This window comes from Triturus cristatus, chromosome 3_1 (assembly GCF_964204655.1).
Source record: "Triturus cristatus chromosome 3_1, aTriCri1.1, whole genome shotgun sequence".
NCBI classification, from domain to species: Eukaryota; Metazoa; Chordata; class Amphibia; order Caudata; family Salamandridae; genus Triturus; species Triturus cristatus.
In genome coordinates this window covers 511611108-511629752 of record NC_140583.1, presented here as the reverse complement: position 1 = coordinate 511629752, position 18645 = coordinate 511611108, and the positions used below count along the sequence as shown (strand labels likewise).

At 41.3% G+C, this 18645-nt stretch overlaps 1 protein-coding gene across 1 annotated transcript in view; it reads right to left on the bottom strand.

Moving 5' to 3' along the window:
• The window catches only part of LOC146860506 (aminopeptidase Ey-like), a 174413-nt gene that overhangs the window by 108000 nt on the left and 47768 nt on the right, over positions 1-18645 (bottom strand). The window contains exons 7-8 of the mRNA XM_085644418.1: positions 17827-17970; positions 222-287 (exon numbers count right to left, since the gene is read on the bottom strand). Of these exons, the coding sequence (XP_085500544.1) occupies positions 222-287; positions 17827-17970 (210 nt within the window). The remainder of the gene's footprint in view (positions 1-221; positions 288-17826; positions 17971-18645) is intronic.

Sequence of the window (18645 nt, the reverse complement as noted above, 5' to 3'; positions counted from 1 at the left end):
GTATATTGTTAGAGAAAAAGGTTATAAGGTCAAATGTGAAACAAATCAAAGTGAAGAGTTTGCATTGGAACAGAGTGAAACAATTAAAACCTGAAACTAACGTGATGATCAGTCTAACGTGATTAAGTAGCAATGTTTACAATAATTGTTGAATTCACAAAGCCCATACTGTTAGTACGCCAAAGAGCGCTTTCAATGGCTAGTGATCAATATTTACTTACGTTCAGTCCTTTAACAAACACGTCCTCTGACAAGAACTCTGACAGCATTCGAATAACCGAAGCTCCCTGTGGAAAGAGCCAATACGACAAAGCATGAGGGGCCAGTAAAGAAATGGTTATACCTTTGCGAGCGATTTGTTGCCTGATAATGGGTTTTAACTTCTTTACAAGCATTTGGCTCATGAAAACTCTCTGGTATGTCTACAGAGAAAAGAGGACTATACACCGTAGTGGTACCATGCTCATTTATCATGTATGAACCAGGCAAATAAAATATGAATATTGCCTTCCTATGTAAAGTCAATGGGTTTCTGCAAGGCAAGCAGTCCAAACTCACAAAGATGTCCAAAAGATTTAAAAATGGTTACAAAACATCTTCCAGAAGTAGATTTTATGAAAACAATAATTAGCATGTACATTATTCTACAAATTTCCAAATTGTGGAAATGTTTGCTCACAGGTAACATTTTCCAAAGAATACACATGTACAACTTCATAAAGCGGGGAAGTTCTTACCTTTTTAAAACATTTCCAGTGAAATTATAACTTTGCAAACCCCTTGGTTTCTCTTTTCTTAGCATTCCCCATACACTAATGATGGGCACTAAGTGCACTGATACACATACTGTAACAACTATGAAAGGTCACTCTTCATCAGTATCCAGGATTCTGTCTCTCAGGCAAACATTGTATATAGATATAAATATTGTCTGTACTTCTTTCTAATGGGAAGCCAACAAGCAGTTTTACTTGAATACACATAGGTTCTAGAAGGTGAGTGTTAGACCTGTCAGAGTTAGGGTGGTCTTTCCCCAAACATTTTGCCTACTTACCTCAATTTTTGCTGAAATTAATTTTTGGTGGCCTCAGGACTCTGTGCACTTTATCACTGCTAACCAGTTCTAACGTGCTTTTGCTCAATCCCCTAAAGATGATTTGATTGTCATTTTTAATTGGCATTTGTTATTTACTTATAAGTGGTATACCATATACCCAGGGCCTGCAAATTGAATGTTACCAGTGAGCCTGTAGCACTTATTGTGCCACTCTAGTAGCACTCTAAAACATATCTCAGGCCTGCCATGGCAACCTGAATGCAGTCTTACACTGCCATGTCAGTATGGCATGTAAACCCCCTTGTCATCCCTTCAACTCCCCTTTTGGTACATATACGTCACCCCTAACATAGGCCCTAGGTAGCCCATAGGGCAGGCTAATATGTAATTAAAATACAGGGCATGTCTTTTTAAGTTTTACATATGTTGATAGTGAAAAACTCCTATATTAATTGTCCACTACTGTGAGGCTAACCCTCCCATAGGAGAACATTGGGGATTCCTTATACAATTAATAATCTGTACTTCCTAATTGGGAGCTGGTACATATATCACATTTGGAACCTATGGAAATGTAATGATAAGCCCTCTTTAATAGTAAAGTCAAATTTTTCATTACAAGTTTGAAAATGCCACTATTAGAAAGTTGCTACAATAATTGAACATTGCTACAATAATTGAACGCCTTTGCTGATAATTTTTTAGTCAACAATGGTTTTGAAAAAGATCAAGAATTGTAATTAGCTTGACCTTATTTATGATTTACTGGACATCTGGTTCCCTCACAATCATTATACATATTCACTTTCCATATCCATTGGACAACATGACCAAAGAATTGTGTATACTTTTTAGCCCACACAACTGCACATTAAACACTAAATATACACTAAATAATAAACATATAAACATTTCTCCTTTGACTGAACATGAATAATATACCAGTCAACAGCTTCTGAATGCTGGAGTTTTGCTATTATATTCCACTGATCAAAACCCCCTAAGAATTGAACACAGGCAGAGCATTGTAGTAACCGATTATTTCAATCAAAACATAGGTCCCTGATGTGCCTTTCAGGGTTGCCTGAATTAAGTTGATGAAGTTTCACCCACTCCCTAATGCATCAAGGTTGACAATTTCAAAAACGCTTGATTTGGGGTTATCTTCTGGACCAAGACTGGGTAGTGCTTCATAAAGTATAAAAGGAAGGAAAAAAAAATCAGAACCTTTTATGAACAAGGGCAGATAACTCCAAGCCAATCCTTTTTTTTTTACTTAATTATACTTCTCTTGTAGATTTCCACAGTTTTCTGTTAAATTGTAGAACACGCTAAAGTGACTGAAAGAAACATGAAACTGTGGTTAGGAGCAGAGTTTTATGTAATCTTTTGAAGGAAGTTGTACTGATCTTTATCACTTACAGATTTAAATGTCCAATCACTCTGGTTTTTTTGGAGTTGCATTCACTGCAGCTTGAAACGTACACTGATTATTGTCAATGTAAATCTAATCATAGGCGTGTTCCTTATTTATTGCTCCTTTTATTGATTTTCGCCGGCCACCTATGTCTTTTTTATAAGGGGAGAGAAAATCAGCAACGCTTCCTTAGGGCCTTCAAGTGTGAAACATGCCCATCATTTTCACTGAAGAGCCGGAATATCGGAAAGGATTTAGCTACATAGGAACCAAATGTAGCCATGATTGGATGGTTCATTCAATAGAAGAAGCACAAACACTATGTCAAAAACAACTTGATGAAATTCTTGCACTAGAACAAGACATAAAAGACAATCAAACAATTTTAGAAGTTAAAACACTATTTGAGAAGATTGAAAAATAAATAAATGAATTCAAGGATTAGACTATAAATCAAAAAAACACAACATTTGAAAAAGAGAATAAGAGACATTTAATCTTGAGATAGTTTATCCTTATCTAAAAGAAGATTTCTACACTTGAGAAGAATGAAGAAGGGCACTCTCGGATATCAAAGAAAATATGAGAATAAATGTATTCCATTCTCATAAACGTAATCTTCGCAGCCAACTGATACATCGGACAGTGGTGTAGGATCTTTAAATCAAAATTCAAACAGAAAGAGACAGAGGGGCATATTAGCAAAACCGGCGATAAAATTATCGCCGTTTTAGCAGCAGGAAACTGCTGCTAAAACGTGATAATGGACTTGCTAATGTGCGTTATAGAATTCCAATAGAAGCCCAGGTTAGATGTCCTGCACATCTAACCTGGGCTTCTATTGAAATTCTATAACACATATTAGCAAGCCCATTATCGCCGTTTTAGCGACAGTTTCCTGCCGCTAAAACGGCGATCATTTTATCGCCGGTTTTGCTAATCTGCCCCAGAGTTCTTTTTTAGCAAGAGAAAAATCAGGGGAAGATACAGAGCTACAAATTAGCCATGAGAAATGCATACAAGATGCCAGTTTTACAAGAACCAATAAAATCATCAATTGTAAACTTGTCATCTAAGAGCGTCACCACAGAAGAGAATTCCCTCCTTGAATTGTGACTATCCTTTATTCCCTCAATACACATCGACTTTTTATGCCTAAAGACGGGGGCTTTGGAATTCTTTAGGAAAATTAGCTTAAAAGCATTTTTTCTAACCATCAATACCATCAAGCAGAGGAACCATCAGGCCTACAAAACAAATCATCTTTCAGACCACCACTAAATATTATTCCAAAAGAAGTACTTGTGTTTGAACAAGTTGTATTTTCTGCTATCGCCAGCTCGAAAAGAAAGACAATTTCAGCAAAAATAATATAACAGAAAATCAACAAAAAGCTTTGTAAGATCGTAAAAGTTACAAAAAATCAACAAAAAGCTTAGCAAGATCTTAAACGTTACATAACAATTGTCACCAAACAGGTGGAATAAGGAGGAACAGTAGTTGTACATTAAAGAAGGCCACAGATAAATTATTGACCAAGAGGTTTACAGCAAAAAACCATCCGACCTGACCAAAACCATCCAGGGTGAAATTTCTTTTATTTTACAGGAGGCATTTGATAATGATTACATTGGTCCCAAAGAATTTTACTTCCTAAAAAAAGTGAATCCTCAAATTCCAATAATGTACTTTCCACCTAAGATGCACATAGATGAAAACAATCCCCTAGGACGACCTATTGTCTCAGGTGTAACTTGATCCTTGAATTAATGTCACAATATGTGGACACCTATTTAAAACCATGTATTAATAGGTTCTGGCATATCTATGGATTATGATGAACTTCATTAATGAAATTAAAGTGCACCAATTTGATTTCAACATGCAGTTGCTGTTTACATTTGATATGGTTTCTTTGTCCATGCAAATTCACCAACATTAAGGTCTAGAGGCCATTGAATTGTACTTGGAGGCAAGACTCAGGCCACACAGAGTTCCCACACAATTCATACTGAAGTTGGAAAGTTTGGCCCTTAAAAATAAATTATTTTAAATTTGAGGCAGATTTTTCTTTTCAAACTAAGCGGACTGCCATGGGTTGTTCTTTTGTGCTGGAAACGGAAGTACTGTATATGGCCTTATTTGATCAAAAATTAGTTTAGAACAACAATCCTTTATATAATAATATGATGAAGTGGCTAAGGTTCAGAGATGATATTTGGTGTACATGGACGGGAGATGAACAAACCCTTGATCAGTTCCATATCTGGTTGAACAACAGAATACCAGATATTAAATTCAACATGAATAAACATGACAAAACTATTGCATTTTAGATGTTCAAGTCAAGGCTGCAGAAAGCCAGTTAACTACAACCATTTACTGAAAGCCAACAGATACAAACAACACCCTACATTTTACAAGTTTCCACCCAGGCAACCTTAAAGAAAATCTACCTTATTGGCAATTTTTAAGGGTAAGTTGAAATTGTACATTGAAAGATGATTATTTTCAGAATGATACTCAAAAAGAGCGTCTCCTGGTCAAGAAAAACAAAAAAAAGCTGAATAAATTGGTATACGATTCCACATATCGTCCTCAAACAAACAACTTAAAAAAATTAATTACGCAAAACTGTCATTTGATTTCAAAATCAAAATGTGGGTTTGAATGTCCACTGTTTGCAATAAAGAAAAATGCGACTATAAGAAATCACTTACTCAGGGCCTTCATACCCTCAAAGTCTGTGAAAACTAATCTTAGACAAAATTGGAATCTGACTCCGTTGGAAGGACATCATAAATGTGGCACATGTGTGGCATGTAGTCAAACAATGGAAGTGATGGAATTTCAAATAGAAAATACCAAATGGAGACACAATGCTTTTGCTTATTACTGAACAACATTTTTTGAGGGCCTCAACATTTCGTCCCAGAAAATATTTCATGCAGGAAATTCAATTTTTGAAAAGAACGAATTGTTTCATCAGACAGCGTAGCTGCATAAAATGCATTTCATAATATCACAGAAACTCAGAAGTGCATTCTTTAATAAAAAAGAAAACATCTATAAAAAAGAGGAGAGGAGAACTACGATGACTAGTATTCAATCGATACAACTGAGCATTTGACTATTCAGATCTGCATCAAGAAAGAGAAAACAGCAAACTAAACACATTCAAATCAGTGTACCAGGTGACTACAAATGCAGTAACATGGGAGAATCGGAGACCAACTAACTGTGGAAAAAGTGGAGATGGACAATTCTCATTAAGCCTTCAAAAAATAAGTACATGAGCAAGCGATGCAGTAACAGTTTCAAGTACAGTGACTATTCAGATCTGCATAAAGAAAGAGAAAACAGCAAACTAAACACATTCAAATCAGTGTACCAGGTGACTACAAATGCAGTAACATGGGAGAATCTGAGACCAAAGAAGGGGCATATCATCAAGGAACGGCGATAATTATCACTAAGCGCAATTAGCGCTAGGATAATTATCGCCGGGTAACGTGGAATTTCATCGCTGAGATAGCGTGCTATTAGCAACGCTTATCTCAAAAGCGATAAAATTGCGAGCGCTAACTGCCAAATGTGAGATTATCGCTGGAAATCCAGCGATAATCTCACAAAGTTTGGCGATAGCTCGATGATAGGGCAAGGCATACTTAGCCATGATATCCACCTTACTTAGGATATCATGGCTAATTCAGTCTTGAAGCAGGCGTAAGGAAAGTAGCGATAACAGAGGTTATCGCTACTTTGCTTGTCACTCTGCAGGTTAGCTTGCCCATTGATAATTGGAGAAATGTCGCTTTGTGACATTTCTCCAGTTATGTCAGGGCAGGAACGCCCACTTTGCATCTTATTAGAGATGCAAAGCTGGGCATTCAGTAAACAGGCGATAATGCAAGGATTCACGCGATAGCATGACCTTGCTGAATAGGCGATAAAATTATCGCCGCTTTTCGTCCGACAACGGACGCAAAAGCGGTGATAATTTTATATCGCCTCCTTGATGATATGCCTCGAACTGTGGAAAAAGTGGAGATGGACAATACTCATTAAGCCTTCGAAAAATAAGTACATGAGCAAGCGATGCAGTAACAGTTTCAAGTACAGTGTTAAATATGCAAAGCCGCTAAGAACTAAACTTAGTTTCTTCTCGTATGCAGACTGACAGGCAACATTGTTGCAAGATTAGGGGATATATTTACAATAAAAGTGACGGAGCACAACGTTAGACTTCTTGACTTAATGCCGCGCTCCGGCACTTCTAAAAGACAGGGCTGCACCATACTTACAACAATATGGTGCAGCCGTACGTTTCCCCCTGCGCTGGTGCTAAATGTAGCTGCCTAGCGCCAACGCATTTCAGGGGAAGATTGTTTATGTGCAGGAAGGTACCCTTTCTGCACATAAACAATATTTAAATGGAGTGTTGTAAGTTCTATGTGTGCAGCTTGATGCAGCACACATAGACGTTGCAAAAAGTGTTTTTTTTTAATGATCGTTTATGTGCAGGAAGGGTCTCATTCCTGCACATAAACAATCAATTGAGTTTTGCTGCTTCCATGTGTGCTGCATAACACAGCTCACAATGAAACAGCAAAAACAAGGAGAAATTAAACATTTCTTCTCGTTGCGCCAGGGTTAGACCAGGTTTTTCCTAGTCTTAATTTGGTGCTGCCCCATATTTAAGCCACTCTTGTAAGTCAAGTCAAGTCAAAAATACTTTATTCGGCAGCCAAGAGCCATAAAAGCAAAACAGTTTTTTTTCTAAGAATACACATTTCATCAAAATACATTATATAAAAAACATCCAGCATTACTACTACAATGATCACGTTAAAAACCCACAAAAGTTAAATAATATAAAGTGCACCAGGGCTAAAACGGTGCGCCAAGATCATAAATATTATCTTAATAAAATTGCATTGCATAGCTCAGGAGAACATATTTACACTGACTCAGTGCCCAGGATGGCCAGTGCAACAGCAGCTTGGACCTGTGTCTGATGACCCCAGTTAAAAAACTTGCCACCCCAAGACAAACTCTGGGTGAGGCTAGCATTTGAAGATAGAGCAAGGCCGGCATTACTTGAATGAATTGACAATCTCTGAGTAGGGGGAGAATGTACTTCCTGCACAGAGGATAGTAATAGGCGCAGAGGAACATTATATGGAGGGTGTCCTGCTCTGAGAAATTGTCACAAGGGCAGGGTTTTAGTAAATCAGGTTTTGAATAACCTTTGGGGAATGCTAGTAATCAGGGAACCATATTCAATCGAAATCACGTCAAATCAAAGCGATGGTATGCTTTGTTTTCATAAGATAAGTATGGTTGCACCTGATGACCCAAGCTAAGTGTGACAAGCCTTCTCACTGAGGGTTTGGCAAATTCAGTCTCCTCCCTAAGGCCTTGCCGCCTGTCTATGAACTGCTGCTCAAAGGCTCTAATGCCGGTCTTACCCAGGGGTATGGGGATCGGGAGCAATTTGGAGCAGCTATGACATATTGTCTGTTCCGTTATGTATTTCGACCAGAGAATACGTAGAGCCCCCTCCAGTGCAATACAAACTGAAATTATGAGTTGATTTAAATTTGCGGTCGGTTGGGCTCAGACTCTCAACCAGCGTAGCAGCGGGGCAACCGCGATCTGGTCCGAGATGTAACCCACCCCCGATTTTCTCATGTAGATAAAAAATCGGGGTAGCAACAGGGACCACTAGGATTTTGCGCATAAAGTTATTCTCGGCCCCTTGGATTCCCTTCACATCCATGTAGCCCCAGATGTCACTACCATAAGTGGCCATGTGGATACATTTCGCATTATAAACCTTCAAAAGTGCTGGAAGGGGCTTTGACCCTAATCTCTTTGCAAAGTCCAGGGTGGCCCCAGCGGCTCTGACTAAATCATTCTGTTTTAGTGTGCTTTGCGTCCTCCAAGAGCCTTGGTCATCAAAAAGTACCCCAGGTATGGGAACATGGACACTTTAGTTAGCTCGACTCCATTACAATACAATTTGGCCTTAGCCGCCTTTTATGAACTAATGGTCGAGATTTGTAATTAAATCTTCAGAATCCATAAAATCTATGAAACACTTTAAAAGTTGTTGCAAACTCCTTGCAGTTCTGGACAATAAGACGGCATCATCAGCGTACAGCAAGATGTTAAAGAATCCCCCAGTTTGTTGATATATAGCGTGAACAGCAGGGGTGCCAAGATGCACCCCTGCTGGACCCCCCTTCCTATAACCCAGGAGTCTGTCAAGCTGCCGTCTTCGTTATAGCATACTGCAGCCGCTGTGTTTGCATGGGCAGGGTGCAGGAAAGAGATCAGTTCAGCATCTAGCCCCATATCATGCAGGATCAACCAGAACTTGGACCTGTTGACAAAGTCAAAGGCTGAGGTTGGGTCCATAAAGGCCAGGTGTAAGACCCCCCCCTTTAGCAACAGTGTACTTCCCGATCACCAAATGGAGATTGAGGCATTTGATCCAGTGTCCCTTTCACCAGCCCGAATCCAAATTTTAGATTGGAAATGATGTTAGCGTGATCAAGCCAGGCTGTTAGTCAGTCCAGGACTACTTTCCCCATGATTTTTGCTGCAGAGTCTAGGAGCGAAATTGGTCTGTAGCATGCTGGGTCTTCCCAGGCACCCTTTTTAAAATTGGGATGATTACCGCCTTTGCCCACGTCTGGGGAAAACCACAGGCACATGCTGAATTAAAAACGTGTGTTAAAATCTTGGCCCAGATGTCAGGATCTGCCTTGTAAAGGTCAGCTGGTACCCCATCAGGGCCAGGAGCCTTTCTACCTGAAGTTAAAATGATGGCTTTATGAACCTCATCTATGTTAAAATGGAGGGAGGAATTTACTAATCCGGGAACAATTTGCCCCACGGCTTCGGCTAAATTGGCATCACTGTAGATGTAACCAAAGTGCTGGACCCACTTAGGGACTATATAATCTCTGCTGGAATGTGGCGTGTCAGAAAATAAAGGACTATTGACCACAGACCAAATTTTTGAGCTATTAAGCAGCACGCTGGTTTGGCTAAGCTCCTCCCAGGCCTGCTCCCTTAACTGTTTTTCCATCTCATGAACTGCGAGTTTATAGACCTTCCTGCTACTCTTGATTTGTTTTGCGTCCCTCAGTTTTTGCTTAATGGCCTGCATTAGCTCCTTATGAGCAGCCGAACATGTGTCATCAAATCCCCTTTTAAGTGTTGAACACTTCACTCTGGTTGGGGTGGATAAGTTAGAAGCAACCTGCTTAGTGATTGTATCAAAGGCATCTAGAATGGCTCTATCATGAGGTGCCTGGTCCATACAAACTTGAAACTCCGAAGCGCAGGTGGTATACTAGTTATCTAGGAAACTCTCTGGGGTAATCCTTTTCCACCTTAGTCTGCATGCTTGGTCTTTAGTGCTGATGTTTGTGTTAGTAACCAGGCTAGTGACCCCCCTTTTAAGAGCAGTTGGAAGGAAGAGAACCAATATTAAAGGGTTGTGGTCGCTAAGGCAGTTCCAGGTTACACTTAAATTCTTTACGACCGGTGTTAATAGAGCGCATAGCAGAATGTGATCAATTTTACTTGGGCTACCATGGCCTGTATAAGTAGGAACCGGAGCTGACGTAACTGGTTGCTGTAAACAATTCAGGTTATGGGCTGATAGAAAACCTTCTCAAAAGGTGCCTGACGGTGTGAGTTCAAAATGCTTTTGCTCCTGTGAGCCATCTTCCTCCTCCAACATTGAGAAGCAAATGAGGGAGCATATGCGGGTATTAAAATCCCCTAGGACTAGCGTGTCATAATAGGCTTGTCCTCCTTCCCCATAACTTGCCAGAAGATCCTCTAGGGCCAGAAGATGTTCAGTCTCATGGGCTCTAGAGAAAGAGTTATAAATCTTTACCACTAGCAGGGTGGGGAGATTTTTTCCTGACAATTCCACAGCTAACACCTGGGGTGAACGGGAGTCAATCAGCTAGGCTTGATAGGAAAGTTTAAGGCTAAACATTAAAAGAAGGCCCTCCCCCCTGGCTCTACCCATGTTTGACGGGATTGCAAATTTGCAGAATGATATAAATCCATCCAGATAAAAACAATCCTTTGACTCCCACGTTTCTCAAAGGGCAATATTGTGGTATATTGTAGTATAGGAGCAGATATAGTTGGCTTACTCGGGGCCTTCCTAACCTGTGTTGTCCCTGCTGTTGTCACAAGTCAGTCAGTTTCATCAAGGCCCTGGGGGTTAGCTAGCAGTAGGTATCGATTTGTTAAGGGCAATATAGTATTCACGTTTCTGACTTGGGGAGGGCTTGACCATTTTAAATGGTAACTGCCAATCATGGATCAAGATAAAAAGTCTGTAGGGAGACTGTTCTAATTTTAGTTTTGGTGCCATTTTTATATTGGCAACCTACTAAAGCTTTAGCTTGCGCGGGATGACTAAAATTAATAATTATACATTCCCCCTCCACATTTTACTAGTCCCATGACCAATCCAGCCCACTCTTCTGGCCATGATGATATCAGAAGAGATATTAGGGTGATTGATCACATTATTGTTGCACCAATGAACGGTCTTATGGATTAGATCCAGCGAAGTTTCCTTGAAACCCAGTTTGAGCGGTGGAATCCCCAGTAGTACAGCTACTAGAGGCACTGATTGGGGTGGGAGATCAAGTGTGTATTTATTTCCAGTCATGACCATTTTGTGGTGGGATAGGGTGTGTGTTGTGTAGGGAGAGGGCCCCCATTAACAGTATTCTGCCCATCCCTAGAGGCAACGTGGGGAATGTGTGCTTCCTGATGTGCCATCTGAAATACAGTGACTGCCCCTCCGGAATTGTGGTCGGTATCAGAATTATTAAGATGAGACACACCCACTGGGGCCTGACTACTGCCTGCCCAATACATTGGGAGCTATTAGCCTGGGGGACATGGGCCGGGCCGCTAGATGCCTGACAGGAGCCCCCTCTCCCTCCAACTACTATGTCATGCCCTGAGGGACAATTATTATGTATGGAGGCAAACAAATTTAATTTTGACTCAATGCCTTCCAGCTTAGAAATTACAAGTGCTAACAAAGCTTTGGTCATAGTCTCTAGCCTTTCAAAGAGGCTGTCCAGTAGTAGATCCAGATTGAATTCAGCTGGTGGAAGGGTTGCTTTTGTCCGTGGTGACTTTCTCAGGACTCTGCTTCCACCGGCTCATTTTCTCTTGGGTGGGGGGCCAGCTAGATCATTCCCTGCTATTAAGGTAGATGTAACAGTACAAATAGTTAGGTCCATTTCACCTGTTGGGCCTTCCAACGATGTGGGTGGAAGTATAGTAAAACACATTTCACTTGAGGAGACCCCGATTTCCTCCTGTATTAAACCATGACCAATAGTGCCCAGTGCTAGTTTCTCAGTCTCAATGGATAGCCTTTTTTCAGTCGAGCTGACTAAATGCACCTCCAGGCGTGGGAAACTGCTGGCGGTGCCTCTTGGCGCTGAGGACTCTGGGGCTTGCAGTCCCCCTCCTCCGGTGAAACTGGTGTGGTTGGCTGGTGCGGCTGATGCGGTTGGTGTTGGCAGCTCCCCTCTTATAAATATGGGGCAGCATCAAAATCAATGGGTGTTGCATTGAAACGCCCACCGCAACACCCATTGCCCTCACCTTTCACGCTAAGTATAGCATTAAGTATAGCATTAAGTGGCTTAACGCTGCCTTGTAAATAAGGCTAAGCCCCTATTGCCACTGCAACGTAGTGAAAAGTGACATTGTGGTGGCGATAGGGTCTTGTAAATATGCCCCTAAGTATCTGAGACCACAGAGGATTGGCGCTGCGCTTCAGCTTCTACCATGAACGAAGTGAGTTAAAGATACTGATAGTTAACGTTGTGATTAGTGTGCTCTTCTTACTGAAAACTAACTTGCTCAGGAATGTGGAAGTATAATAAAAATGTATACAGAAATCTGTTGAGATTCTTTTTAGAAAAAAACCACACAAGATTCCTTAAGTTAATATACCTCTTTTTTCTTTCTCTCCCTTAATAAAAAAGACATTGGTGGCCACTGAAAAACAATAAAAGGAGCAATAAATAAGGAAAATGCCTATGATTAGATTTACATTACCAACAATCATTGTACGTTACAAGCCGCAGTTAATGCAACTCTTAAAAAATGGAGCGATTGAATATTTAAATCTGTAAGTCATAAAGATCTACAGTACAATTTCCTCAACAAGATTATGTAAAGGACAGCTCTTACTCATAAGTTTATGTTTCTTTCAATCACTTTAGCGTTCTCTACAACTACATGTCAAACTGTGGAAATCTAAAAAAACAGGTAAAATTAGGTAAAAAATGAGAAACTTGGAATTATCTGCCATTGCTCAATAGGAGTTGACCCTGCTCCAATCGGAACAGTCCAGCCTGAACTGCCAAGCCAGGTCCTCCCTGAAACAGAACACAACCAACCCAGGACTGAATTCACCCTATTTATAGGCTCTTCAGCCAGGTACAACTTGGTTCCAGTGAGACCATGTGCACGGGACCCGCGTCTCCGCATACCTGTACCACTCAGTATGACAAATAAAGTATACAAAACAGTGGTGGATGGAACGCTTGAATTAATCTCAGCCACTGGTAATTACTCAGGCTGCTTCCCAGTTCATTGTCATTTTGCACACCATGTCACCTCAGTTTGGACCCAGCTATTAGCAAATCAGAGTGCATCGGCCTGCTTTCATAATTAGACCTGGGATACTTTCCCCAAAAGATGTGCCATTTGTGACTGCACACACTTAGAGTTGTGCATACAGTGGTCCCCAAATGGTCCATGGGGCTCCCCTTACCAAGGCAATGTGCCCCTAAATGAAGTACACTAAGTGTGCACCAACGTCTGGGTAGCACACATTAAGCACATTTGCTTTGAAGACCTGTGGCATGCTCATGGTCATTGGCAAAAAGGTTTCCTCCATTCTATGTGGCCTGTCTCCACCCAAACAAGGATGCAAGCACTTGCCAAAGTCATCTTTCTGTATTACATACTGCTGTAGGATTGCAGAAGTGGGTGCAATGTCCTTGCCCCATGTGCTCCCATTAACATTTCATGAATGCAGGTAATTTTCAGGTCGAGCCTGGGCAGCGCACATGCGCAGCTCTGCGAGGCATGTAGTAATGAGTTAGGGCGCCCAATCTCCGCCCATTTTTTTAATTGGTTTGTATCATTGTACTTCTTAAATACTGGCTTCTGATTCCTTCATCGCCTTGTTAGTCCCTCCTTAGTACCGCCTTATCTGCTTTTGTAACCTCCCATGGCGAGTGCCCGTTTTACTAATGATGTTACACGGTCCCTCTTATTACGTCTGTATGTACTATTTACTTTAATGGGGTTTGCCCTACTGCAGGCAGGACGTGGCTTTTTTACCATTCAGTGCGCAAAGCGTACTTTCACTTTCCCGGCTTTTTTTATTTATCATTTCTGCGCCCAATCCTGTGCTTGTATTTAGTTCATTGCTTTTCCTTTTCAGCGTAGTGCTTTCAGGAGCAACCGAAGCCGAAACCGAGCAGCAGTGCTGGAAGAAGGCTCAGCCCCGCCACTCCCCCTCACACTATCTACGGTCACCTGAGGAGCAGCAGAGGCGAGAGGCAGACGGCAGCAGAAGCACAAGAAGCATTTGCAATGCAATAGGTCTCTCCTTTGCCAGACTTTGAGCTATTGGCATTGTTAAATGACAATGCCTTTTATTTAAGTGTTGGTTTTTAAAACCTATATAAAAGGCATTGCCATTTACAATGCAAAAAGCTTCAACTCTCGCAAATGCGAGACTTATTGCATTGCAAATGCTTGTGTTACCACTGGTAACTTACCAAACTCTGAAAGTTTAATGTACACTATTTTAGTACGGCTGCAGCAGGAGGAATGGTTCCCTCTCAATAAGCCAGGGATGCCGGGAGTCTTATTCAAAAAGAGCCATTTCTAACGACTGCCGGCTCTGCTGGGCTCCCAGTGCCTCTTTCGCCTCAGATTGGCTGCGTGAGGTAAGGCAAGGCTGATGGACAAGGACGTGATTTAAACAATAAACGGGAGGCAAATTACATCATTGTCTTTCGGTATTAAAATGTAGCGCCCATGTGTAGTACAACATCAATGTATTGTTCACATAAGTAACCTCACTACTAGTTGTTAAAAGAAAATATATATATTTTTTCTTTTAAATTGTTCACTGGTTTTGGGTGCCGTTTTTGGCTAAACAAACTAAATGTATTACTCCAAAAATTACCATAAATTATTTTCCCCATTTGTTCGTATGCTTTGTAATACTTAGAAATTACCATAACTCCTAGCGAGAAGATGGTCTTATGACTTTGTTTATTTTGTTTGAACTTAAAATCTATGGGGCATATCAACAACAACCGGCGATAATTATCGCTAAGCGCACTTAGCGCTAGGATAATTATCGCCGGCTAGCGTTGATTTTTATCGCTGAGATAGCGTGCTATTAGCAACGCTTATCTCAATAGTGATAAAAATCCTCACGCTAAGTGGCTAACGTGAGATTATCGCTGGAAACCCAGCGATATTCTCACGTTAGCTTGTTAATAGGGAAAGACAAACTTAGCCATGATATCCTCCTTCCATAGGATATCATGGCTAAGTCAGAAAAATACCAGACGTAAAAAAGCAGCGTTAACCGCGGTTAGCGCTGCTTTTTGTGTCTCTAACAGGGTTAGCGATATTCTTGATAACAGGAGAAAGGTCGCTTAGCGACATTTCTCCTAATATTTTACTCTGGAACGCCCCCTTTTCATCTCATTAGAGATGCAAGGTGAAGCGTAGAGTAAAAGGGTGCTAACATGCAAATTTGCATGTTAGCACCCTGTTGTTGATAGGGTGCTAGTTTTATCTCTGCTTTTTTGGCTTTTAAAGCCCTCGTTAATATGCCCCTATTTCCTTTGAAAATGGAGCGTTTTACAATGGCTACCGCTGCTTTGTTTAAAAGCAAAGCAAGGATGGGTAGTGACTCTCCGCAGTCCTATCTTATTACCTACTTCTGGCATGTCAGGGACCATGCTGCTTACCGCTGCTGCCCTGGGGCTGGGGAGACCTGTGCAACGGCCGAGCCATCGGCTCTTCTCATCTGGGTGCCCGCTCAGTCTCATGGGGTGATAATAACTGGTGGTAACAGCAGTATCGGTAAAAATACTGCTACCGAGTTGGTGAAGAGACAAGCGCTAGTGATCTTGGACTGCAGAGATGGGCAGAGAAGGAGACACGAGATAGGCTGCGCAGGCGGTGTCGCTGAGCTTAGGGAGGTAGTCATCTGACATCTGAATCTGGCTTCTCTGAGCTCCGTGCAACTTTTCTGTCATGGGGTGATCCAGGTAAATAAAGAATTCAGGGGCATATCAACAAGGGCTTTATCTCTGCTTTTTTGGCTTTAAAAGCCAAAAAAGCAGAGATAAAACTAGCACCCTATCAACAACAGGGTGCTAACATGCAAATTTGCATGTTAGCACCCTTTTACTCCACGCTTCCCCTTGCATCTCTAATGAGATGCAAAGGGGGCGTTCCAGAGTACAATAATAGGAGAAATGTCGCTAAGCGACATTTCTCCTATTATCAAGAATGTCGCTAATCCTTTTAGAGACAAAAAAAGCAGCGCTAACCGTGGTTAACGCTGCTTTTTTAAGTCTGGTATTTTTCTGACTTAGCCATGATATCCTATGGAAGGAGGATATCATGGCTAAGTTTGCCTGTCCCTATCAACAAGGTAACGTGAGATTATCGCTGAGATAATCTCTCGTTAGCCTGTTAGCGTGAGGATTTTTATCGCTATTGAGATAAGCGTTGCTAATAGCACGCTATCTCAGCGATGAAAATTCACGCTAGCCGGCGATAATTATCCTAGCGCTAAGTGCGCTTAGAGATAATTATCGCCGGTTGTTGTTGATATGCCCCTCAATAATGTGCCCGACCCACTCACCAGTAATCTTTGCCTGTCATTACCTTCTGTTCTCCACAGTCCCTTGTATTCTCTTCTGCTCTGGCCTCCATCACATGTTCCAAAATTGCAACTTTAACCCAAATATATATTTTAACACCTAGCTGGCTAATTGTCAGCACCTGCTCCGGCCTCACAATTCACTCACCTGCACTCCCTTTCTATGCCCAAACCCCTCTCATGCACCCATACGTAACCAGGCTCCTCCTTCCCCAACAAAGTGTTTCTGCTGGTGCACCATAAAGAACCCGCACACGGCCATGCATTGATTCAAGCTCACACGCCTGCACAATATTTGCTCCAGGGTCTCTCGTGGGTACAGATGTATTGGCTAACAGCTTTCTTTTCACATTTTGATTTGTCGCAGTGAGTGCTTTGGGGTGATACAAGTGTCACTTTCGGTGATTAGATGCCATGAATGAAACGTTCTGTAATTTCATGTATGTTAAGGAAGCTTGAAGTGCAAAGTGTTCGTGCTCGATGCCTTGAGAGGCTGTACAGGGCATTATCCAAAATTAGATATTGAGGATGTTACCAGTGCCCATTTCTAACAATGAATGTCTCCAGCTTTGCCTGTCCCTCTGTGTTAGGGTGTTTTTACGTGGCACTTTCAAAAAATTGATTTCTTCCGATGTTATCATTTCCACGGACCTGTGTTGTTTCTTGTAATGTTACAAGCGCTCTTCTCTGGCTTTTATTATCTTGATATTATAAGTGCCATTTTCTGACAGTCTGGCAGCGAGTGCTGCGTGATGTTACTAGTACCCATTTCTGGCAATGGAAGATGTTGCGTCTTAAACTTATTGGCAATGAGTATCTGGGGATATTACAAGTGGTACTATTTGACTGTGAATGATTTTGGGGGGTTCACAGTTCTATTTGCTGACAATGAATGACTGGGGAAATTACCTGTGCTACTTACTGATAGTGAATGTCATGTTTGCCAACTCCTGGCAGTGGTGGTCTTGCGATGATATCATTGCCACTTCCTGACATTCAGTGTCTGATGATGCTACAAGTACCACCTGCCTTGAAATTCATTGGTAAATCAGACTATTTGCAGATTGCTCGTTTCTAAAGAGTACACAATGTGCAGCAATTGTATACCTCTACATTTCCTGGTGGCACTGCACCCAGGATAATTTGCTGCATTGCTAAACACTTATATGTCCAAGGGCGAGACCTATTGGCTATGTCAATGCTTGTTGCCCTAATTGTCCCACATCATACGTCCAAAGTTCATACTGTATTCTGACTCATAATATTTCACACCAAACATATCAATAAGTCACAGCAATACTGTCCTAATTGTCATTGACTTGGATGATCAAAAACGGCATTATTCCTTACCTTACTGTAGGAAATTGTATCAAAGACTTCACTGATTTCAGCTGGAGTGTTGATTTCTTCCTCCTTTGACGTCAGAGGATGTGAGGAAGCCAGAGCATCAACTGCCATCACTCTGTGAACATCATTTAGTACAATCAGGTCTTTCTGCAAAAAATGGGCATTTTAAGGTGTCACCCAAGGAATAACATAGGACAACATTTTTTTTGAATTCTTCATACTTCATATTTTATTTGAGCGTAGCAGAGAAATATCCAATTGTCTGCCATTAAAAGCAGAGTTGGGAACAATAAGCGGAGGAGTTCCTTGCTGAACATAGATACCCACATATAGAAGCAATGGGGCCTTCACATGCATTTGACTCTTCATGAGTGCTGCTTCTGCATACAGGCATCTTTGGGGATGCTAGTGGTGGCAGGAGCAGCAGTACGTAGGAGGTGGGATGGCCTCCTCTCACTCAGGCCCTCTTGAAAGTCAGTAGAATGAAAGCTGGAACACTTGCTTGGTAGATGTGATGCCTTAAACTAATTTATGTGCTCATCAACAATGCAAAATAACAATGCAAAATATAAAAAATGTAGACCATTGTCAAATGCTGTGGGCTACTCAGAAAGCTCACCTAAAACATCTTCACAGGTTTTCCCTAGCTAGTGAACTTGGAGCTACTGATTCTTCTTTGTTTTGGGAATGAGCACTTCCCAAAATCCATAAAAGGTCCAATGGAGCATCTAAAATACCACTGTGAAACGCATAGTCTGAAACTCAATGGAAAAATCCAAGATCATGAGCCTGAGGAATCACCTGCAAAGAAGGAAATCTTGA